At 39.0% G+C, this 25,593-nt stretch overlaps 1 protein-coding gene across 1 annotated transcript in view; it reads right to left on the bottom strand.

Annotated features, from left to right (window-relative positions):
- The window catches only part of LOC126482394 (ER degradation-enhancing alpha-mannosidase-like protein 3), a 207,291-nt gene that overhangs the window by 95,779 nt on the left and 85,919 nt on the right, over positions 1-25,593 (bottom strand). Inside the window, exons 8-11 of the mRNA XM_050106508.1 lie at positions 12,513-12,716; positions 11,270-11,395; positions 9,998-10,102; positions 5,432-5,619 (exon numbers count right to left, since the gene is read on the bottom strand). Of these exons, the coding sequence (XP_049962465.1) occupies positions 5,432-5,619; positions 9,998-10,102; positions 11,270-11,395; positions 12,513-12,716 (623 nt within the window). The remainder of the gene's footprint in view (positions 1-5,431; positions 5,620-9,997; positions 10,103-11,269; positions 11,396-12,512; positions 12,717-25,593) is intronic.

Below are 25,593 nucleotides of genomic sequence, written 5' to 3' on the forward strand. Positions count from 1 at the left end.
AAAATATAGAGGTCGGCGGATCCTCCATTGTGTAATCCAAGAAAGACAGTGATCTGTGGCAGATCTGATGACAGAGTACAATGCTGGGGCAGGCATAAGTGATTCAGAGGACACCGTTCAAGGGCCATTGTTGAACATGGAGCTCTACATCATATGACTCCTATGTGTTCCTGTGTTGACCCAAAGACATCATCTGTTATGATAGCAGCGAGCACAGTATCACCGAGTTTTCACCACGCATCAATAGAAATGTGTTGCGTGTCAAATGAATAGCATTTCTTGATACACTCGGTCGATGGTTGGGTTCTTATACACCATCATCCAGGCAAATGGCTGCAGGAAAACTGCACCGCAACACAATGCAGGCCAGTAAGGGCAGAGTTATGCCATGGGGTACATTGAGATGAGCTTACATGAGGTCCGTAGTGGTAATCAAAGGCATCATGACAACAATGAACTACGTGAACACTGTTGCAGACCACCTGCATCACTTCATGCTACAATAATACAATGTCGTGTGACGACGGCCTCCCGTCGGGTAGACTGTTCGCCTGGTGCAAGTCTTTTGATTTGATGCCACGTCAGTGACTTGCGCATTGACTTCATGCTTGAAGCCTCCAGCTACAGTGATGACATCTTACAGCAGGAAACTGTCTGATTTTAAGGCCAGAATCATGCTACAGTTGTCTGAGGGGCACTATAGTGAACTCACATTGATGTCGTGGCCAGCAAATATGCCTAATCTGTAGCCATTGGAAAACATATTGGGTACCAGATGCACACATGCCTCCCTTAATTTGTGGGAATTGCTTGACCTGTGCATAGACAATCTGAGCCACATTCTTCTAAAATCCTGTCAAGGAGTTTAGAATCCATGCCAAATAGAATCTCTGTTGCGCTGTGTTTGAAAAGTAGAACAACACATTATTAAACATGTTGTCATAATGTTTTGTCTCATCAGTGCATGTCGCTTAGTATAAGACACTGTAACGTCCAATGCAAGAGTCATCTACCATGTAGTGATCGCAGCACCCAACAGGATGACATCTACTAAGTTCTAATTCAATGAGGCCATCCATGACTACATCTTTAAAGTACGACCAAGCATAGCTAAAATCCACTAAGGCCACAAGGCAAGAGTCAGAGTAATTTTCTAGTGAAAACAAGACTGACTTAGTAGGTAATTGCTCCCCCTAGAAGATGCAAGGTCTGTTATAATCACAGTGACCTCTGAAAATCATGTTTTGAATGTAGCAGGCAAACTTTCCCTTCATGTATGCAAATGCTTCATGGTGTACTATACACAATCGTATTATGTATTAATATTTGTGGTACTACAGGGTGATTTTGTGATGATGTTAATAAACTTTCAGGGACAATAGAGAAAGGTAAATATAACAATCTGAGGTAAAGGACATTCGTCTGGAAATGATTGAGTTCAAAGGTGTAAGTGAAAATATACTCAAGTTCTACTGTAGCCTCATGCAGCACTTAAAGTCAGGCTCCCAACTGCCTGTTCACAACATACAGAATTCCTGCTGAATACTCCCCAATGCCCTCAGATAATTTACACTGTTGGTGGACTAGTAACGGCATGTGTAACTTGATGTCGTGAAGACCTTCACAAGCTGCTACATTTATAACAATTGTTGAAATTGGTGTACCCCACTGTCAATGCAGGCATGACTTCATAGCACGAAGTTCTGTTGTACCCATTCTAAAACCCCCAGTGTCATTTGAACAATGTCACAGACAGCAGGAATTGTTGCCAAGAGTATGTCTCTGATAAACAATGCGTACAATGATGCATTTAAGCAGAGAGAAGGAAGGAGAAACACGCCTAGTATGTAATCACTGACAATGCTTGCCCACACATTGACTGATAATCTGGGTTGATGGCTTTTCACAACTGTAGTGTGGGGATTCTCACTGGCCAAACATTACTATTGTGACTATTTAGCACTCCGTCCCTGGTTAAACAGGCTTCATCTCTTAAAAGTACATACATGCGAATGTGAAGATTGATTGTAATGAACTGCAAGAACCATTGGCTGATCATGACATAAGCAGGAGTCAAAGCATACATTTGTTATGGATGACAGGGTGTAGCTGCAATTCCTGTAATACTCACTACATATTAATTTTACGTGCAACTGATAGAGTGCTGATTGCAGGCATCTTATCCACTAGAATAAGCACTGTGTCTTCTACATATGTGTAGTTCGTCATTCTCCTCGATCACTGTACTGTGGTACCAACTGCCCTATTTCACTCAATTGCTAGAACAATCATGGAAACATGATGTGAGCTGGATGTCTTCTATGTAGATATTTGGCCCTGTATGACCTTTCTGCTTCTCTGCTGTTTCCATCTGCTTGTCCATGAACGAAAATGATTTCTGCAAGTTCCATCACTGGGTACAATCCATTTGGTTAGTGCTGATCAACATTAGTACTTCAACTTGTAAACACAGACTGCAGTCTATTACAGTACATACATGGCTGAACACGATTGCTCATGTCAGTACACAGTATGCTATCTGCACTGGATTAGCTCAGTTATTGTCCCAACCTCTACATCTATGTGCTCGTCAGGATTGCCTACCATTCGACCTTAGCAACAACAGTACCGGTGCATGTATTTTACTGTCAGAGGTATCAGAATGATTTTCATTTATTAGTTTCAATTCAAGTCATTTCCAGACCAGGTCCCTTACCTCAAACTGATAATTTACTTTTCTCCATCATCCCTGAAAGTTGATATCATCATCACGAATCACCCTGTATAGCTACTTAGAACAAATATATTTGCTAGTGTTTTGTAAATAGTTAAGTACGTGTGAAAAATATAACTGTCTGACAACAATAAAAGTAATCATACAGTAAATTTTGTTTCAAAAATCATACATGAATTGATTAAATTTCTAGCTAATTAAATTAGTGTGCCACATCAGAATCTTTTCTTTTGCAAGCAATGTGCCTACTGACTGAACTTCTGTGAAGTTTGGGAGGTAGGTGAGACGTACTAAAAAAGATGTGAGAACAGATCTAAAAGTAATCATACAGTAAATTTTGTTTCAAAAATCATACATGAATTGATTAAATTTCTAGCTAATTAAATTAGTGTGCCACATCAGAATCTTTTCTTTTGCAAGCAATGTGCCTACTGACTGAACTTCTGTGAAGTTTGGGAGGTAGGTGAGACGTACTAAAAAAGATGTGAGAACAGATCCTAAGTCACATATGGATAGCTCAGTTGATAGGTGCTCTGCCTGCCAAAATTAAGGTCACCTGTTTGACTCCCGGTATGACAAATAGTTTTAATCTGCCAGAAAGTTTCAAGTTTAAGGATACATGATTGTTCACTGCATCCATCCAGTCTTGTCTGGATTCTCCTAAACCATTCCAAGAGAAAGTCAGAATAGTTAATACTAATAGGCCATACATGACAGGTTCCCTCTTCCTTACTCATTTTTAAAATTCACAAAATGTTGCAATGGTACGTTATAACTTTATAATTCTGCTTTGACAGTTATCAAGAAGTTCTGTGAACATCTAGTGGCATTTTTGTCATGAAATTACAAGCCTAATGAACATATGGTAAACAAATAAATAAGTGATATGCAAATGACTATTTGTTTGAAGTTCTGCAAAACCTGCTGCAAAACAATTGTACTGATTTCAACACAGGGGAGGAAAACTAAGTGTAGATTGGACTGAACAGGCTGGTAGTGACGTCATTGGTTTCCAATCAGAATACTGGTTAAATGCGGCTCTCCATGCTGGTCAATCCTCTGCAAAAAATACTGAAAGCTAAATCTACTTGTACTTGTTTACAACACTTAGGCCTTGCTCAGCTTCTGCGATACTTGGGTGGTTCGAAAAGTTCTCGGATCACCCTGACAGGTCGGCACTAGCACAATGAGTTGTTCACGTGATATCCACTGGACTGTTGCCTGTAAATACGTGCCACGTCAGTGCTCTTGGAAGAGCTGAGGTGGTGGTAACATGGTTCTGTTGTTGTTTCTGCATTGTGATTTGCGAAGATGGAAAAAAATTGAGATTCAAGCAGTGATTAAGTACTTTGTGAACAACGGTACGAAAGCAAAAGACATTCATGCCGATTTCCAGAATACACTGGAGGGACTCTGCTCCTTCATATTCAACTGTTGTCAAGTGGACAAACGAATTTAAATTTGTTTGGGAGAGCTTAGATGATGATCCACGCACTGGTAGGCCAGGATGTGTCACTACTTCAGAAATCATTGCAAAAGCGTACAAGATGGTCATGGAGGATAGCCAATTGAAAGTGAGTGAAACTGCTCATGCTTGCCAGGCATCATCTAAAAGGGTATATCACATTTTAACTTAGGAATTAGAAATTAAAAAATTATCTGCAAGATGGGTGCTGCGACTTGACGCTGGATCAAAAACGCAAGAGAATGGACATATTGGAACAATGTATGGCCCATTTTAGGAGAAACGAAAAACAACAGTCAAAGCAGTCGAAACATGCTGATTCTCCACCCCCGAAGAAAGCATAGACAATTCTTTCAGTGGGAAAGGTCACGGCATCAGTGTTCTGGGACGCGAAGGGGATTCTGTTTGTAGATTATTTCCCCACTGGGCAAACAATTACTGGAGAATACTATGCTAACCTCCTGGACAAATTGCAACAAAAGATATGTGAAAAAAGGCAAGATATAGCAAGGAAGAAAGTCATCTTCCATCAAGACAATGTGCACATCTACACACGTGCCATCGCCATGGCAGACTTACACGAGCTAAGGTATGAATTGTTGCCATACCACCTTCTTCACCTGATATGGTTCTATCATACTTCCATCTCTTCCCAAAACTGAATATATTTCTTGGTGGAAGAACATTCACTTCAAATGAAGAATTGATAGTCAGAGTTGACAACTATTTTTCAGGTTTGGAGGAAACTCTTTTTCAAGATAGGATCAAGGCACTGGAACATTGTTGGACAAAGTGCATTAATCTACAAAGAGACTACATTGAAAAATAAAAAAAAATGTTTCAGTGATGTAAGTACTTTTTTTCTATTCTGTTCCGAGAACTTTTCAAACCACCCTTCTACAGACTGATTTATTCAGAAACTTGGCTATGGAGGAGAAAGAGTTGTCAACCAGATATGATTGCGGCTTGTGTCTGAAGTTAGATTTTTCACATCACTGTTCACAGATTTTTACAGCCGAATACCTTAAACTCCTGTCATGCGGCACAAAGGCTGAGTGAATGATAGTGTAATATATCATTTCTCCTATACATTTATTTGTGAATGTAACTTTTTTAATATTACTATGTATGTCAAAAACAACACACACTGATGTAACCACTTTGTGAAGAGAAGAACACCGTAAAACACTTTAATTCATTGTTCACACTCTTTTGGAAATTGTGGGCTGTACCTGTCTTCATGTAAACCAGTTCGGACATCTTTCACTGCTGCATATCCACAAGGAACGCGAGCATACTTCTGCAAACTACGAAGCACTGAACGTCCTACTTCCAAATAATATGGATCTCCTGTAGCCCTGTAGAGGAAATAGGTAGACTCCAGAAATTCTGGCCTCAGAGGATGCTGCCCCCAATGGACCTATAAATACAATGCATAAAAAAAAACATGGAATTTCACAATACATAATACTTATGCATCAAACACTGTAATGTTCAGATGTAAAATGAAGCTTAAATGATGAACACATGTCGTACAAATTGTTCTAATCACCACTTCCAAGTATTTTCTATCAAGAACAAGATATAAACGGGGAAAAATGTAAAAATATAATTTGTTCTCTATTTACTCACATTAAAAGGTGAATTTAAGTGCTTCATTTGCATGAACTGATGATGGTAACAAAAGTCTGGATGTTTCTAAATCAAAACATACATCTATGGAGCTAGATACAAAGCTACGAGCCATCATATTTCTAAGCACATCTAGAGTATGAACTTTATGTTCTACACTGTTGGCACTTTTTAAATGACTTTCATTGGATTTATTATGCAATAGTGGCTGCTACAAATGCACTCATGAAATAATGACTATTGGAAGTAACCATACACCTGCATTTTCTGAAGTGGAAGAAATGACACAAAGTGGCCCTAGGTAAGATAGAACTTCTAATTATGATATGCAAAGACAATGGGAGAAACACTAAGCAAAACCAAGAGTAAGAATTATCAGCAATCTTATGCAGTTCACTGCCCATGCAATATAGCAAGAGACCAATGTAATGGCCCATGGAAGGGTCCCAAGACAATGCACGGCTGTTGAGATTGTCTTTTAGAGTTTTCCAAAAACTTTTGTACACAAAATACTCCTCATAATCATTGATGTAACAAGAACCAAAATGTAACATTTAATTACTGGATAGCAGCTTTCAGTGTGTGTAGTTTACAATGCTGCTTTCGCCTTATATGACACGATGGCACTTTCAGTCGGCTACAGTCGTCGTTACGAAGCAAGCTGGGATATTTTTACTTCCCCTCTTGTTTTGCCATCTGCCTCCTTAAATTCATGTTTTCACTTTTGACTAATTACTATTAACATACGTGAATATAATCTGCATTTCATAAAAGACAAAGATGGCCCTCAGTTCTGAAGAACATAACACCATATCTAATTTTGTGCTTAGTTTTATGTATGTAATTGATTTTCTAATTTGACTATTTCTGATTAGTATCTTTCATTATAGGATGAAAGCAGTGATTGTTTCGTAACTTAAATTCTATTGTTGACTTATAAACAAATATAAATTCTATACTAACTATAAATATTTGGAAGACGAAAAATACTAGTAATCTTGAAGCATCTATTTGGCTATATTTGAAAACATGTTAGCAAAGCCAGCCATTAATTAATTCCAAAGTAATTAAGTGATCATTAATTGAAACCCTCAGCTACCGACAGGTGTTGTTGACATACCTTGATAGGACAGCTGAAAATGTGAGCCCTGATCGGGACTCAAACCTGGGATCTCCTGCTTACATGGCAGACGCTATATCCATCTGAGCTACCGAGGACACAGATGAATAGTGCGACTGCAGGGACTTATCCCTTGCACGCTTCCCAGCAGTTGCGCTATTCATCTGTGTCCTCGGTGGCTCAGATGGATAGAGCGTCTGCCATGTAAGCAGGAGATCCCGGGTTCGAGTCCCAGTCGAGGCATACATTTTCAGCTGTCCCTATCAAGGTATGTCAACAACACCTGTCGGCAGCTGAGGATTTCAATAAATTATCATTTATTCTAGAGAAGCCGCACAGTCATCAATGGCATCTGTTCTTTCGAGAACAGTTACTATCTTCGTATCCAAAGTAATTACCAGTTTTGTCAAAAGTATTGTTTGCATAACTATATATGTTAATTTCATGATTTAAACAAATAATTCGGCCTAACTCTTGCAGTAGAAGAAACTGTTAAAAAGACGCAATTTTTTGATATATTCAGTTAATTGAACTAAGTAAGTTTTAATTGTAATTTCTGTAAATTTAACTTCGAACAATGTGTAGTTTCAGTACCTATTATTGTGATTATATATGTGGGCCCAAATTTTGGTCACGAGACAGTCAGTCCGCAGCCGAGTTTCATATGAGGAACCTGTGTTGGTTAGAACGACAACAATGTGTCAACTTAACATGTAATAAGTGTTACACAATTAGGCTGTCTGTTCAAAACAGTGACAGTGTTTGCTCCATACATACCTTTCTATTCTTCGAGAACTGTGAACTTTGTGGTTAGGTAAGTTTGTAAAAGGCCGATGATGTTTACGGCGCGTTCAATGCCCTACATATTATCTACCATGCAAACAAAATATTGCCCGCAAACGACAACAGGGCGCAGGACTGGAAGTATCCAATGGTGAGCACAGCATTAGGCGACAGACTATAGTCGAACTGCTTAGTCGACGTTTAACCCACAAGAGTACTACAGTGCCAGTGGTGTTTATAGAAAACAGAGCAATGGCAACACTAAACAATGCAAACACTGCATTATATCTACAACAACAGATGCTCCAGTTAACATTTCATCAGAAAAGTCATGTAGTTATCATCCTTGTTGAACAAGGCACCACAATCCTGTCTCCAGTGAAATATAGTAAAGGACAATTGCTGTCCAAGGCGTGGGTACTTAACATGATTACATACAAAGAAGATCATACACAGCAAAAAAAAAAAAAAAGGGAGAGAGAGAGAGAGAGAGAGAGAGAGAGAGAGAGAGAGAGAGAGAGAGAGATTATTAACATATTTCGAATAAGTCCACAGCAATATTACCATTTCATGCATAAGAAAAACTATGGATATTCAAAGGAAGACAAGGCACACCTATTACAAACACTGGTTTTTGCACATTTCAAGCATGCTCAAAACAATTTACAGGATGTGCACAATAGTGACCTACTACATTACACACATCAAACTGTGCATGGCATAGATTACAGTGATTTCCAGGGAAGCAGTGGATAGTTGCAAACAGTGTTGCAGAATTAGAAGATGATAATGAAATTTCAAACAAAGTGTCACCTTCATGATGCACAGCAAACTGCAGAATCGTTCCAAAAATTTGTACATAAGATAAACAAACTTATCCCATCATTCAGTAAGGAATTCGTTTTCAACTCTGACCAGTTGGGACTTGAAGAGGAAATGCAAATGAAAGGAGCCCAGGAAATTAGAGGTAACAAGAGAATTTCATCCGAATAAACTAACATCAATGCCTTAACGCATTCATGTACAATTACTGACAGTTAATCTGGATAGTAAGTTGGTTGGAAAGTTATTTACTGTGCTGTAAGAAGTTGGAGCTGCTCTGCCACCTATGATTCGTACTCAAGTGTGTGATCTTTCAATGGTAGTAGGGAATATTTATGTCACAGCAAGCAAGAGTGGGAAAATGGACATATGAGGACAACAACTATGGTATATTTTTTCCCCAACAGTTGGCCAAAATAACTTGCTTTTGCTTGATTCCTGGTCTGCGTACAAAAATAGTAGTCCATTAAGAGTGTGCCACCCCTCCTGAAAAGTGGGTGACATTGCAACTCATACCACCTGGAACCACTGGACAAATTCAGCCTCTGGATATTTGTAAGGGAAAGTCAGTGTCATGATAAGTTCCATAACAGACTGTTTTGCATTTGGTTGCATGTCACCACATTCCAACATTTCACGTCACCCTGTTACACCAATATAATTCTATATGCATTCTTTAAGAGTAAATACCTAGTTGGATGTCCTGCACAATTTGCTGGAACTCGCAAGGAGTTTGCCTTTGATTTTAATAGCACAAATCTTTGTCATCACTGGAGATGGATCATTGAAAAGCGTTCACGTTGCAAGTTAATAGTTTGTTTTGCACATTTCTTGAAAGTCGACGATGTCCACTTTGTGAAGTGTAATACATTCATCCCACAGAAGGTTGATCTCTGCATCTCCCAGACAGTTGTTTTCTGTCACATTTGTAATGCACATTGTGACTCACTACTAGCAAATGTATTCCCTGTCATAATGGCTAACACAACACTTTCAAATGAGCCTTACTGAAGATTGAACTTATGACCTCTCACTCAAGGTGTTTCTTGTAAGCATTTATAGAGTTAAAATTAATGTCCACATAATCAAAGTTTAAACTCTGGGAAGGAACTGTACTTGTGATACTTTTGATAATATTATCATCATTTCCAGTATAACTTGTTCCGTCATTAAAGACTCAAAATATGATACAACAAACAAAAAAGAATTCTCAATGACTGCGTTCTGGTTAGCACTATATTGCCATTGCTTGATTGTGTAGGCTGGTAAATGTTTTATTCATTAGCAACCTTCAGAACTCTGCAGAATGACAACTCAGAAACCGTGAAGCAATAAGAAATTGTAAAAACAGTACACAGCTTAAACACAGATTTCAAGCAATGAATAAGTGAAATAAGCATTCATCCTGACAATGACTTTAATCAAACATCTTTTTCAATACCTGGAAATCAGTGGTGAATGCTTCTGGAATAAAATTATGTCTTTTCATCACTTGGTACAGCATTTCGTGTGTTTCCACAGCTGGTTTGATGTCGCCTTTTAAAACCTGTAAATATCAATACTTCATAACAGACAAGATTTCATCACAAATGTTGATTCAAACACAACTTCTTAGTTTTCAACAATATTTATAAGCTATCAGCAAAACACAGTTTTTGTGACACATATCTATATGAAATAACTGAAGCTGTAAAGATAACAACTCGCCAAATAGTTGAGGTCCTGAATCATTAACAGGCACATAAACAATACAGAGAATTTTACCATGTCATATCAGCACATGCTCCCAATCATCTGTCTGCCCCTCAGGAACCAGCTGGAAAGGATCAGCCCCCCACCCCCTGAAGAAATTACCCACTGTCATCCCAGACTGGAACAAATGAACCATATCCTTCACCATGGCTTTGACTACTCGTCGATGTGGCTAGAAATGAAAATCATCTTACTTACAATCCTTCTCATCCTTCCCCATGTCATATTCCTCCACCCACATATAAATTACAGCCTTGCTGGCATATCTGGCAGCTTTCTGTGACATGGGTGCATCCACTGATCCACTGACGCCAACACAAGGTTTATGAGTTGCAAAGAGAATCTGCTGTTGTCAGTTTGTCAAGGGCTAGGAGTGCATAAAAATGTTATATTGAATGAGGCATTACAAAAATGCTGGATTGGACTGATGAGTGCATGCAGGAAACAGAGGCTACAAGGAATCAGCTGTGGAATTTTTAAATTAATAAATTAGCGGCTGGCATTCAATTTTGACTGTTTTTATAAAAAATCATTATTTTTGTAGAAGTGAGAAAATGATAACCAAAATAGCAAAAAGAAATATTGAGACAAATTATGTGTAGGCATTGTTACAAGAACATAAAACACACAGGTTTCTTTTGAGTAGCTCCCTAACATCAATTACGTGACTTGATTACCAATATTTCAGGAGTGGAAGGAGAGGATGTTTAGATGTGTTCTCAAGTTTGCACTTAAAAAGCAAGCATGTGAAGCAATGAAAAAAATTGGCTTTTTCAAGATGGCTTGGTCCTGACTGTCTTCACTAAAATGGAAATCATAAAGTCAATTTAATCACAAACATTTGTTGTAACAGGAACCAGTCTACAACAATGTCTAGATCTACATCTAATTCTGTTTTTTAACAACATCCAAAAACTTCAAGTAATTTAGTGCTACTGTAGAAGATTATAATAAAATATACCTGCAATCCAGGCCAAAATGCTAACAGTGCATCCATGAAATTTCGAGTGTTTGTATGTGGACGGTGCATGTGAACATCAAGCAACAGTGGACCTTGGCTAACATATTTCATTACAGCAGAATAGTGCTGAAAGAAAGAACAAAAAATTACAGACACTCTTCACAATTTTTGGAAGTAAAAATAACAGACAAAATGAAGATTGTTATATGTTCACTACATAACAGTTTTAAAATACCAGTATCACTGCACTCAACTAACAAACAGTTCAAAGACATGTCAAGCAAGGTACTTCAACTGTGCAATACCATTTTCCATCTTTCTTTGCCAACTTTCAGATGATTAGTTACCTCATTATACTGAATACATAATCAGCCAACAGTTCGTTGCCTTCATAGTATTCAGTAAAGAATTTTTCTAGCAAAATCAAAATTAATTTTTAACATAACTTATTAAATTAAATGTTTAAAAGACTTACTTTTGTTTTCAATGTGAAGGTGATTCATACCATATCAAACTATAACAAGCAAAAGTATTTAATTCATACTGCCTGTTACATTAGCTTGCATTAGATACAGACCCCGAGATGTTCAGCAAGTGTAAATTTTAAATGACTGGAAGCCACATTCCAATCAACATAGCTTCAGTGCTGCAAACATCTTTTGGGAGAAGGTTTGTCCATTGTGCACAGAAGGCTTCGTGCTAACGAGACTTTTTGTGCCACTGTATGTCACAAAAAGTCAAACATATAAATAACAAACCTATCTCATAAGACAAATAAGACCACAACAATACAAGTTTATCAACCCAGGTGAAATTAACCTTTCACTGAGTAATCTCAGTGAAAGGTTAATTAAACTTATTATAGTCACGCAATTACTTTCAACAACACAGATAATCTGTAAAATTAAGTTACAATCACTTGAAAATATGAAGAACTTCAACGAAGGATAAGACAGCAGAGACAAGTTAAGAGTAGAATCCCATTGCTGATTTCCTCTCAACATGTAATGCCTACTGTAGATCGAAGTACTTGGCGTGTTCCTTGACTCGGGAGACTTCATGTCATCCAAATATTTTCCAGTCTTCTTTCAGATGGCACAGCCACACATTACAAAATTTAGCACTATTTTAAGATTTAAATACTTTATGCCAGTCTATGGTTTCCTGGTCAATCTTTATTTGGTTCTCCATTATATATTTGGATTCTAAAAATAAATTAAAGTTTCAAAGACAAAATACGAACCTTGTTGAAACGACCAAGATATCGTTCATCACCCAGCAAAATATAAGCTTTCAGGCAGTATTCATAATAAGAATCAATTCCCGCTCCAACACCAGAGTCACGACGTACCCAGTCGCCTGAATGAATGTTTAAAACTGTACCCATAAGGTCTGAACTTCTGTGTCTCAATTTCCAGAGTTCATCCATGGCTCTGTGTGCTTTTTCCTGTAAACATGACAAACAGAACAAAATTACATGGGAGAGGGGGGCGGGGTGGGGGGGGGGGGAGAGGGAGAGAGAGGGAGGGAGAGAGAGGGAGAGAGAGAGAGAGAGAGAGAGAGAGAGAGAGAGAGAGAGAGAGAACTAGAAGTAACTGCTGTTCTTTCCATAACAATGGTAGCATTCCAAAGAAACAATGTCAAAGGATATGAGCAGAGGGTTGTCAGTCAATTGTTGATTACAGATATTTAACTGCTGGTAGTCAAATGTCTATTAATTAAAATAACCATGGAATGGAACTGGGCGAAGAAGTTACAAGCTCTATTATTGACAAACTGGCTTTAGAAGAACAATAATAAAACCCACCCATGACAATTAATAAAAACTAGTCTCATCCACTCAACCAACTTTAAAATATCCAGCAACAGATATACAATATTCAAATAATCACTACACCTGTTGGGAATGTGTATGCGAAGATGATAATAGAAGCAGTTCTCATGAGCTTCATTGGTCAAAATAAATTCAACACAGTGTATGATGTAAAGGTAGAATGTTCAGGCAGTAAAGTAGGATGAACACAGCTTACTGACAAGTGATCACAGAAAATAGCAAACAAGGGAAGTAGTTCCTCGTTTTCTGCATTCTTAACTGCGGCATATATTTCACAATGTTAGTACAAAGTCTCTTCAGTAAATCCATTCCAGAAGCCAAAGCAAAACTTGAAACATACATACTGAAAACCATTAATAAGAAGCTGGTGAGCTGCAATTCTCATGTATGTAACACCAAAGAATTGTCGCTAATTTATTGTGACAATTTCCATAAAAGCAAAAGACGAGGAATCACCACCAAATATCAGCACTAGCACATTGAGGTTTCTATGTATGAATATGCCATTCTTTATGAGTAAAGACAGGATGTGTCAGTGCTCTGACAAGGGAACCTCCCCATCGCACCCCCCCCTCAGATTTAGTTATAAGTTGGCACAGTGGATAGGCCTTGAAAAACTGAACACAGATCAATCGAGAAAACAGGAAGAAGCTATGTGGAACTATGAAAAAAATAAGAAAAATATACAAACTGAGTAGTCCATGCATAAGATAGGCAACGTCAAGGACAATGTGAACTCAGGAACGCCGTGGTCCCATGGTTAGCATGAGCAGCTGTGGTACGAGAGGTCCTTGGTTCAAGTCTTCCCTCGACTGAAAAGTTTAATTTTTTATTTTCACAAAGTTATGATCTGTACGTTCGTTCACAGACGTCTCTGTTCACTGTAATAAGTTTAGTGTCTGTGTTTTGCGACCGCACCGCAAAACCGTGCGATTAGTAGACAAAGGACGTGTCTCTCCAATCTGAACCGAAAACATTTGATCGCAAGGTCACAGGTCAACCGATTGCTCCACAGGAAAACATGTCTGATATATTCTATACAACACTGGAGACGGCATATGCGTCACATGACAGGAATATGTTGTCGACCCACCTAACTTGTACACTTGGCAAATGGGTAAAAAGATTCTTTTACCTTGTCTGATTTAGGGACTACTCAGGAGGACGTCGTTATCAGGAGAAAGAAAACGTGTTCTACGGATCGGAGCGTGGAATGTCAGATCCCTTAATCGGGCAGATAGGTTAGAAAATTTAAAAAGGGAAATGGATAAGTTAAAGTTAGATATAGTGGGAATTAGTGAAGTTCAGTGGCAGCAGGAACAAGACTTCTGGTCAGGTGAATACAGGGTTATTAATACAAAATCAAATAGGGGTAATGCAGGAGTCGGTTTAATAATGAATAAAAAAAATAGGAGTGCGGGTAAGCTACTACAAACAGCATAGTGAACGCATTATTGTGGCCAAGATAGACACGAAGCCCACGCCTACTACAGTAGTACAGGTTTATATGCCAACTAGCTCTGCAGATGACGAAGAAATTGAAGAAATGTATGACGAAATAAAATAAATTATTCACATAGTGAAGGGAGATGAAAATTTAATAGTCATGGGTGACTGGAATTCGGTAGTAGGAAAAGGGAGAGAAGCAAACGTAGTAGGTGAATATGGATTGGGGCTATGAAATGAAAGAGGAAGCCGTCTGGTAGAATTTTGCACAGAGCACAACTTAATCATAGCTAACACTTGGTTCAAGAATCATAAAAGAAGGTTGTATACATGGAAGAAGCCTGGAGATACTGACAGGTTTCAGATAGATTACATAATGGTAAGACAGAGATTTAGGAACCAGGTTTTAAATTGTAAGACATTTCCAGGGGCAGATGTGGACTCTGACCACAATCTATTGGTTATGAACTATAGATTAAAACTGAAGAAACTGTAAAAAGGTGGGAATTTAAGGAGATGGAACCTGGATAAACTGAAAGAACCAGAGGTTTACAGAGTTTCAGGGGGAGCATAAGGGAACAATTGACAGGAATGGGGGAAAGAAATACAGTAGAAGAAGAATGGCTAGCTTTGAGAGATGAAGTAGTGAAGGCAGCAGAGGGCCTAGTAGGTAAAAAAAACGAGGGCTAGTAGAAATCCTTGCGTAACAGAAGAAATACTGAATTTAATTGATGAAAGGAGAAAATATAAAAATGCAGTAAATGAAGCATGCAAAAAGGAATACAAACGTCTCAAAAACAAGATCGACAGGAAGTGCAAAATGGCTAAGCAGGGATGGCTAGAGGACAAATGTAAGGATGTAGAGGGTTATCTCACTAGGGGTAAGATAGATACTGCCTACAGGAAAATTAAAGAGACCTTTGGAGAACAGAGAACCACTTGTATGAATATCAAGAGCTCAGATGGAAACCCAGTTCTAAGCAAAGAAGGGAAAGCATAAAGGTGGAGGGAGTATATAGAGGGCCTACACAAGAGCAATGTACTTGAGGACAATATTATGGAAATGGAAGAGGATGTAGAGGAAGATGAAATGAGAGATACAATACTGCGTGAAGAGTTTGACAGAGCACTGAAACACCTGAGTCGAAACAAGGCCCCGGGAGTAGATAACATTCCATTAGAACTACTGACGGCCTTGGGAGAGCCAGTCCTGACAAAACTCTACCATCTGGTGAGCAAGATTTATGAGACAGGCGAAATACCCTCAGACTTCAAGAAGAACATAATAATTCTGATCCCAAAGAAAGCATGTGCTGACAGATGTGAAAATTACCTAACAATCAGTTTAATACATCACAGATGCAAAATACTAACGCGTATTCTCTACAGACGAATGGAAAAACTGGTAGAAGCTGACCTCGGGGAAGATCAGTTTGGATTCCGTAGAAATGTTGGAACACGTGAGGCAATACTGACCCTATGACTTATCTTAGAAGAAAGCTTAAGGAAAAGGCAAACCTACATTTCTAGCATTTGTAGACTTAGAGAAAGCTTTTGACAATGTTGACTGGAATACTCTCTTTCAAATTCTGAAGGTGGCAGGGGTAAAATACAGGGAACAAAAGGCTATTTACAATTTGTACAGAAACCAGATGGCAGTTATAAGAGTCGAGGGGCACGAAAGGGAAGCAGTGGTTAGGAAGGGAGTGAGACAGGGTTGTAGCCTATCCCCAATGTTATTCAATCTGTATGTTGAGCAAGCAGTGAAGGAAACAAAAGAAAAATTCGTAGTAGGTATTAAAATCCACAGAGAAGAAATACAAAGGGTTCGCCGATGACCTTGTAATCCTGTCAGAGACAGCAAAGGACTTGGAAGAGCAGGTGAACGGAATGGACAGTGTCATGAAAGGAGGGTATAAAATGAACATCAACAAAGGAAAAAGGGGATAATGGAATGTAGTCGAATTAAGTCGGGTGATGCTGAGGAAATTAGATTAGGAAATAGACACTTAAAGTAGTAAAGGAGTTTAGCTATTTGGGAAGCAAAATAACTGATGATGGTTGAAGTAGAGAGGATATAAAATGTAGACTGGCAATGGCAAGGAAAGCGTTTCTGAAGAAGAGAAATTTGTTAACATTGAGAATTGATTTAAGTGTCAGGAAGTCGTTTCTGAAAGTATTTGTATGGAGCGTAGCCATGTATGGAAGTGAAACATGAACGATAACTAGTTTGGACAAGAAGAGAATAGAAGCTTTCGAAATGTGGTGCTACAGAAGAATGCTGAAGATTAGATGGGTAGATCATATAACTAATGAGGAGGTATTGAGTAGAATTGGGGAGAAGAGGAGTTTGTGGCACAACTTGACTAGAAGAAGGGATCGGTTGGTAGGACATGTTTTGAGGCATCGAGGGATCACAAATTTAGCATTGGAGGGCACCGTGGAGGGTAAAAATCGTAGAGGGAGACCAAGAGATGAATACACTAAGCAGATTCTTAAGGATGTAGGTTGCAGTAGGTACAGGGAGATGAAGAAGCTTGCACAGGATAGAGTAGCATGGAGAGCTGCATCAAACCAGTCTCAGGACTGAAGACCACATCATCATCATCATCATCATGGATGTGATAATCACGCCCAAAAACGTGATGAAAACATAAGAGTTTGTCACATAAACTGCAACAAATGAATGCAACAGTTTCACAGACGCACAGTTTTCCCTGTGCTCTGTCATAACATATGTTTTTAACGTTTTGAAATTTTTCCGTGTGTAGACCGTCAAATCCTGCATATGTCCAAGCACATCTGAACATGTCCTAGAATTTTGGAGAGGGAAGTTGATTATGTGTGAGTGCCTGAACTGAAAATCGTATGAAAATAAAAAATTGAAACTTTTCACTCAAGGGAAGATTTGAACCAAGGACCTCTCCTTCCGCAGCTGCTCGTGCTAACTGCGGGACCACGGCACTCCTGAGCTCATATTATCCTTGATGTTGCCTATCTTGCGCATGGACTACTCAGTTTGTATATTTTGCTTATTTTTTCCATAGTTCAATACAACTTCTTCCTGTTTTCTTGATTGATCTGTGTTCAGTTTTTCAAGGACTATCCACTGTGCCAACTTATAACTAAATCTGAGGGCGGTGCGATGGGGAGGTTCCCTTGTGAGTAGAGGTCCACTCTGGGGGGAGGGTTGTGTGAGTGAGGAATTTCAAGCAGTGATTCAGTACTTTGCAAATAAAGATATGAAAGCAAAGCAAATTCATGCTGATTTTAAGAACACGTTGTTGCCAGTGCTAGTAACTGAGAACTTACTGCAAAAGTCCATAAAATGGTCATGCAGATCTCCAACTGAAATTGTAAAAAATTGATGAAGCAGTACGGGTGCCACCTGAATGAGCACATAACATGTTAACAGTGGAACTGGATATGAGAAAATAATCTATTAGATGAGTGCCACATCATAATGGAAATGTCCGAACAATGTATGACCCATTTTCAGAGCAAACAAACAATATTTTTTGCAGTAGTTTGTGACAATATGTGAAACTTGGGTCCACTACTATACCCCAGTGACAAAACAACAATCAAAGTAGTTGAAAAACATTAATTTACCACCACCAAAGAAACCAAAGGCAATAAAATCAGACAGAAAGCTGTTGTCATCAGTTTTCTGGGATGCAAAAGGGATTCTGCTAATAAATGAATGCCCCACTGGTCAAATAATTATGGGAGAATACTACGCTCACCACCTGGATTAACTAAGCAAAAGATATGTGAAAAAATGCCACATTCGGCAAGGAAGAAAGTCATCTTTTATCAAGTCCATGTGTGAATACAGAAAAGTGTCACTGCCATGGCAAAAATGCATGAATCAAGATATGAATTGTTGCCACGTCTGTCTTATTTGCCTGATTTGGCTCCATCAGACTTCTATCTCTTCTCTAAGCTCAAAATTTTGCTCGGTGGATGGAGATTCTCTTCAAACAAAGAACTGACAGCCAAAGTTGAGGTGGGGTCAAGGCATTGGAATATCATTGGACCATGTGCACTAGTGTAAAGGGAGACAAAATGAACAATAAAAAATTTCTTTTCAAACAACCCTCATTTAATGTGTGTTGCAGTTAGCAGGACATGTATATTTACTTGATATAATAAAGAAACTAAAGGGAATCTGTGAAGACCATAAAGAAACAGGAAATTCTAATTTCTGTGATCCTTTTCCATCATTTATTGAGAAAACTCACAGTAAGGATTGAAAAAGGCAACTATAATTTTATGTTTGATTCACAAAAACTGCAGTTTGGTTTATGCAATAATTTTAGGCCTCAATTGCACAGAAACATAATCCCAGATTTTTCAATTTGTTCGCATCTTCCTCGAGGAGGAAAGAGGAATAGATTATAGTAGGGTAAACAATAGGGGCAGGTTAGTGAGACCCTAACCTTTTTGTGAGAAAGGCAAGAGGGAAAGTGTTTTTAAGAAGTATTTGGACTTTTGTCTTCTGGAGTTAAGAGCTTGCCAACCATTCTATCTCCTGATAGTTTCAAAAATTTCTGAACTTAACTTGTGATGTAATCACATAACACTGCATTTTTACACACACACACACACACACACACACACACACACACACACACACACACACAAATAGAGAGAGAGAGAGAGAGAGAGAGAGAGAGAGAGAGAGAGAGAGAGAGAGAGAGAGAGAGAGAGCATGGTAGACGGGTGGGCGGGTGGGGGGCGAGGGGGAAGGTCCAAGGCCCATAAAAGAGGAAAAATATATTGTGCATGGACATACAAATACGACATTGTTTTCCCCATATTCCTATGTTAATAAATGCCTATGCAGCTGAATTTTATAAAAACTGAGCAATGGAAAGAGTCTGAGACATTCTTGACATCTTATAGCAGCATGTACACCCACATCCTTAATTATGCTGCATATACGAGGGCAGTTCAATAAGTAATGCAACACATTTTTTTTCTCGGCCAATTTTGGTTGAAAAAACGGGAAATTTGTTGTGGAATATTTTCAAACATTCCCGCTTCGTCTCGTATAGTTTCATTGACTTCCGACAGGTGGCAGCGCTGTACGAAGCTGTTAAAATGGCGTCTGTAACGGATGTGCGTTGCAAACAACGGGCAGTGATCGAGTTTCTTTTGGCGGAAAACCAGGGCATCTCAGATATTCATAGGCGCTTGCAGAATGTCTACGGTGATCTGGCAGTGGACAAAAGCACGGTGAGTCGTTGGGCAAAGCGTGTGTCATCATCGCCGCAAGGTCAAGCAAGACTGTCTGATCTCCCGCGTGCGGGCCGGCCGTGCACAGCTGTGACTCCTGCAATGGCGGAGCGTGCGAACACACTCGTTCGAGATGATCGACGGATCACCATCAAACAACTCAGTGCTCAACTTGACATCTCTGTTGGTAGTGCTATCACAATTGTTCACCAGTTGGGATATTCAAAGGTTTGTTCCCACTGGGCCCCTCGTTGTCTAACCGAACACCATAGAGAGAAAAGGAGAACCATCTGTGTGGAATTGCTTGCTCGTCATGTGGCTGAGGGTGACAATTTCTTGTCAAAGATTGTTACAGGCGATGAAACATGGGTTCATCACTTCGAACCTGAAACAAAACGGCAATCAATGGAGTGGCGCCACACCCACTCCCCTACCAAGAAAAAGTTTAAAGCCATACCCTCAGCCGGTAAAGTCATGGTTACAGTCTTCTGGGACGCTGAAGGGGTTATTCTGTTCGATGTCCTTCCCCACGGTCAAACGATCAACTCTGAAGTGTATTGTGCTACTCTTCAGAAATTGAAGAAACGACTTCAGCGTGTTCGTAGACACAAAAATCTGAACGAACTCCTCCTTCTTCATAACAACGCAAGACCTCACACAAGTCTTCGCACCCGAGAGGAGCTCACAAAACTTCAGTGGACTGTTCTTCCTCATGCACCCTACAGCCCCGATCTCGCACCGTCGGATTTCCATATGTTTGGCCCAATGAAGGACGCAATCCGTGGGAGGCACTACGCGGATGATGCCGAAGTTATTGATGCTATACGACGTTGGCTCCGACATCGACCAGTGGAATGGTACCGTGCAGGCATACAGGCCCTCATTTCAAGGTGACGTAAGGCCGTAGCATTGAATGGAGATTACGTTGAAAAATAGTATTGTGTAACTAAAAGATTGGGGAATAACCTGGTGTATTTCAATGCTGAATAAAACAACCCCTGTTTCAGAAAAAAAATGTGTTGCATTACTTATTGAACTGCCCTCGTATTCCATTCACTGTTTTCCCCTATCTGGCCCATTCCAGTACTGGGGAAGTTAATCTGATGTCTTCACCCAAGTCCTACCATGTTGTGCCTTCTTCTTGGTTGTACTTTCCTCACTGATTCTGCAGAGAATGTCTTCTTTACTTATCTTATCAGTCTGCATCATTTTCTATAACACTATATGTCAAACACACTCTCATTGGTTTGGTTTTCAGCCTGAAGTTTATCATAACTATGTAAGGATTGACAAGGGAATGATTCAATAAGACAAGTCGAAAACTACCCTGAAATTTTTTACACAGGGAGAAGGCAACAAAAGAAATGCACTGCCAAAATTGCAGCTGCTAAGAGGCACTGCAAGTATTTTGTAAGAAATGTTGAAGTTATACATTTCTGCCATGTGAAGAACAACTTATAACACCAGTTGGTACAGCCCTGCCCACCTAGCATGTGACTTGGTGAATCACTCACACAGCACCACGTAGTGGAATTATTTGGAGTTCAGACACATACCAATTTCAAGCATCTAAAGCATGGTTTATAACAGAGTGAATGAAAGTGAACACATGTGAATGAGCATTTGCAAAAAACTCACTACCAGCTGCTTGTATATGGGTAAAATCGTTTATACTAGGGGGAACAGAAGAGAACACGAGAGAGCAAACATTGCCTATGAATGCTGTGTTATTACTTTTTAGTTTTTTGAGCTAATATTTGGCATGCAGGATACAACTCTATCTTGTTAGAGCCACAATGCGAAACTTTGCTATTCAGTGTGGATTATTTTGCATGGTGAGAGCACTGTTCTTAATGGAGTATGCAAAATGGTGCAGGGAAGGAAGAATTTAAGTGTCGCAATTTGTATGGAAGTGTGACATGCATGGATATCATGCACTTTACACGGAATTGCACCTCCATCTCTCCTTAGCACTGGTCCAAAATTTGCCTTGTATGTCAGCTGCCATTTTTCCCTGGCTTCTCATTACAATTGAGGGGAAATTTATAAACAGAACACTAATTACCGACATCAAGCATCATCTAAAGAGGTGACACAGCTAGTGTTTCCACTATGCGTGCAAGGTCTAATGGTCTTTTTTTTTCTCTTTTTCTTCCCCTCTCTAAAACAAAGATGGTCTAGTGACAAAGTGTGCGCTTCGTCATCCAGAGAGCGCGGGATAAAATATCATTCGCACCAGAACTTTTTCACTATGATTTTTAACCGAGCATTCACTTCTCACAGATGTTTGTTTGGCCACGAAAGGCATGTGGTTTCCACATTAAACTGCAGGTTTCCATTTTCCGATTAGGTAAACACGTAGGTTAGGGACACTTAAGTAGCTGCAGTGGCGTCCAGTTGAAAGTCCTGCAAGAGGCCTACCAGGTACAACAAACAGAATTCTCTTTTGCTCGTGCTTGTTTGCTTCGGTGAAAACCTGGCTGAAACTATACAAACTTTTTTTTTTTTTACGAACTTCATATCGACAGTTCAATTCTTGCACACGTAATTCTGATAAAAGTGGCTAGCAGAGAAAATAAAATCATGGCAGTGTTTGATGTCACACATGACTTTCATCAATGAGGACCTGTATTTGTTGAAATGAAATGTGTCTGGAAGTACTATATTTTATAACAATTCCTGTAGGCCATTCCTTATAATTATGTTTGATGTTGTACATTTGAGTATCAGTGAAACAGTTCTTTGTCTATTCCCTGTAGTCATCACAAAAATGCGAAGTTTCTATTGAATAACAAAAACAAACATTTTTCTTGCACCAGGCACATCAGACAAAGGGAAAATTGATGTAGTCAGATTTAGACAGAACTGGGATGGAGTCAAAAATGGTCCCAGCCATTGTTCTGCATATCGCACTGCATACCAGGCATACTTGATCAAATTCGTAAAGTGTGGTGAAGAAAACTGCTGATGCACAAATGACTGGAGCTTAAGAATACTGCTCTGCTGATAAACCTGAAATGAGAGAGATGTATTGGAAATTATGTTGTCTGATAATTTCCTAAAAAATGCTTTCCACTGTTGAAAAAATTCTTTATCGAGAGGTTGAATTGCACTAGCAGTTCCAGGCGGAATCCACATTACACCTACAGATTTTTCATCATCCTCCACAAAAACAGAGGCGTCATTATGTCCAGACCATGAATCCAACAAAAGCAATGAATTATTTTCTGCAGCTAGTTGGAATACGTTTGGAATGAAATGTTGAAAATTATTCTTTCCCATTTTTCCAGATTTTGATACACTGATTACAAGATTTTTGGAACTAAACAGTCCATTTTTTTATTTAAGTCCTAATTTGCCTTGCGGTTCTTAAAGACAGATGCACAGCTGTGGAAACAGTAAATCACTCATATTTATCACTGGCATTATAGTATATGAATGTGTCATTGCATTCATTGATTGGGCAACCGATTCAAACTTTTCTTCACTCCGAAACGATAAAGTGCTGTGTGCATGCAGTTCTTTCACAAAACCTGACAGATCAGCATTATAAACAGCAGTTGCGGGGATAACAGCACGTTTCGTCTTTATGTCAGCTATGAATTTCTCTATAGCATTGTCTATCACTGGCAGCTGCTTTACATGTTTAAGTGACATGAAATTGGTAATTTTGCAACTCCCTATTCTGTACAATTTCTTGAACCTGCATAGTCAGGTGATAAAGCCTGGAAATTAGCAATGTTCATGTCAGATGCAATTCGGAGGGCCCAGTCTGAGAAGATCCTCATCGATAATAGTGCATAGCCTCTCACGAGCAGTTTTAAATCTTTCTAATAGTTTTTCATTCAGATGCTTTCAGGTTTCCATTTGGTGCATATTTCTTACTTTATGTAACTCATTCTTTCATTCGTACAGTTCACACTCTGATTTCACGAAATGAAAACACCTTTGCACACTGCATAACTTCAAGCATTTTCCCCCTCCTGTGTTTAACCAATATTTCACTGCCTTTTCTTTGTCGCTGAAAGCTGTTGCAATGCGAGGTTTTTTTTTTAAGGCTTGGAAGGTATTCTCCTTCAGGATTGATACTGGCACAACTACAGTCATCTGAACCACTATTCATGGAATCATATAGTTATTTCCTATTACTTCTAAGGTATCCACAAATTCAAACAAAATGTCGATATCATTTGAATGAATGTCAAGGAAATCAACTAAGAAATGACTCATATGTACATCCTCAGCAGAAGTAGGCGATTTCCTTGGAAACTACATTGTTCATATTTCATCACTGCTAAACTGAGAACGTTAACTGAATTCCACATTACTGTGAAACTGGAAGGGAAAAAAAAAGATACTATTAGCAGGTATGCCTTATGAAAGCACAATAAATATTAATTCAGCTTTATCTGTATTGTCAATACTTACCAATACTATAAAAAGTGACTGATAATTTGTGATAGATGTTACTTGAGTGGCTAATTCGAGAGAATACTGACTGTGCACTGTGGTGTCAGAGAAATTATCAATGAAAGGTAACCTGAAACGCTCTTTACAAATTACAATCGGGTTGTGTTGTGTTTCCTGTTTCAAATGTACTGCTAGCCTCGGCTGTGTGAGTGCCTAGTTACAGATGCACAGTTACTATAGTGCCAGCAGGGATGTACGTTTCTACCACCACCTGGCATGCTAAGAATTTGGCAATTTTCAGCTTTTTTTTAAAAAAATACTTGCAATGCCTCTTAGCAGCTAAGATCTTGACAGTGAATTTCTTTCAGTGTCTTCTTCCTGTGTAAAAAAAATTCAGGGTAGATTCTGACACGTCTTATTGGACCATTCCCTCACAAGTCTGTTTTCATACCTAGGTGCGCTTTGCAGTCCATAATTTGATTTCAAAATCATTGTCCAATCACGATATATTTCACCTGATATCTTCCAGTTACTTCTGGTCTTTTTCTAGTATATCTCCTTCTCTTGTGGTGCTGGAAGAGGGTATTCACTACAACAAGTCTAAATCTTTGGCAGATCTCTTGCATTTATCACTTCTCTCCCCCAACTGATATTCTCTAGTAACACATGTGCGTCTACTCCACACTGTAAAGTTCCTTAAAACTTTGGCAAGAGACTCACCTTGAGAATAGCTGGGATGTTGTCAGATAAAATATCAGTACTAGAGTTAATATCCTGGATGCACCCAAAAAAATGATGGGATATTCAATCTGCTCAGTGAACTTCAGGAAACATCCGTTTTCACTGAGACAATCCTAAGTTATAACACCAACTTTGTTCCAGCTTCCCAGTTCTCCAGTGCAGATGGATTCAAATGGTTTCAGAGGCACAGCTGCAGAATGTCTCTCCTACACATAGATGGACATCTCAGAGGAATATTGAAGCATCACCTCAGGGTGACTGCCTTAATCCTTCACAGCAACAATTGGTACTCATCTTTTGCTTTGCTGGCTGCTCTGTGCTGCTGGAATGACCTTCGTAATTCTGGAAAACATTGCCTCTATAGCCACTGCTATTGCTGGGTCTTATAGCTTGTCACATCACATCCACTACACTGGCCATTATTAGATGAACTAGCACTATTAAGCATGCAAACAGTTACTATACTTTATATCACTGGAAAGTCTTCTGTTTTATTCTGAAAACATACAAGCACCTTTTACTTCATGTACATACCATTGTGAAAATTGTATTATCATATCCCATATAGCACAACTGATATGATAAGAAGAAACACAATCATACAATGACTAGAAAACATTTCACCTCTTTTTTCTAATGTATGTTTAAATGA

This window comes from Schistocerca serialis, chromosome 5 (assembly GCF_023864345.2).
Source record: "Schistocerca serialis cubense isolate TAMUIC-IGC-003099 chromosome 5, iqSchSeri2.2, whole genome shotgun sequence".
In the NCBI taxonomy this organism is placed as follows: domain Eukaryota; kingdom Metazoa; phylum Arthropoda; class Insecta; order Orthoptera; family Acrididae; genus Schistocerca; species Schistocerca serialis.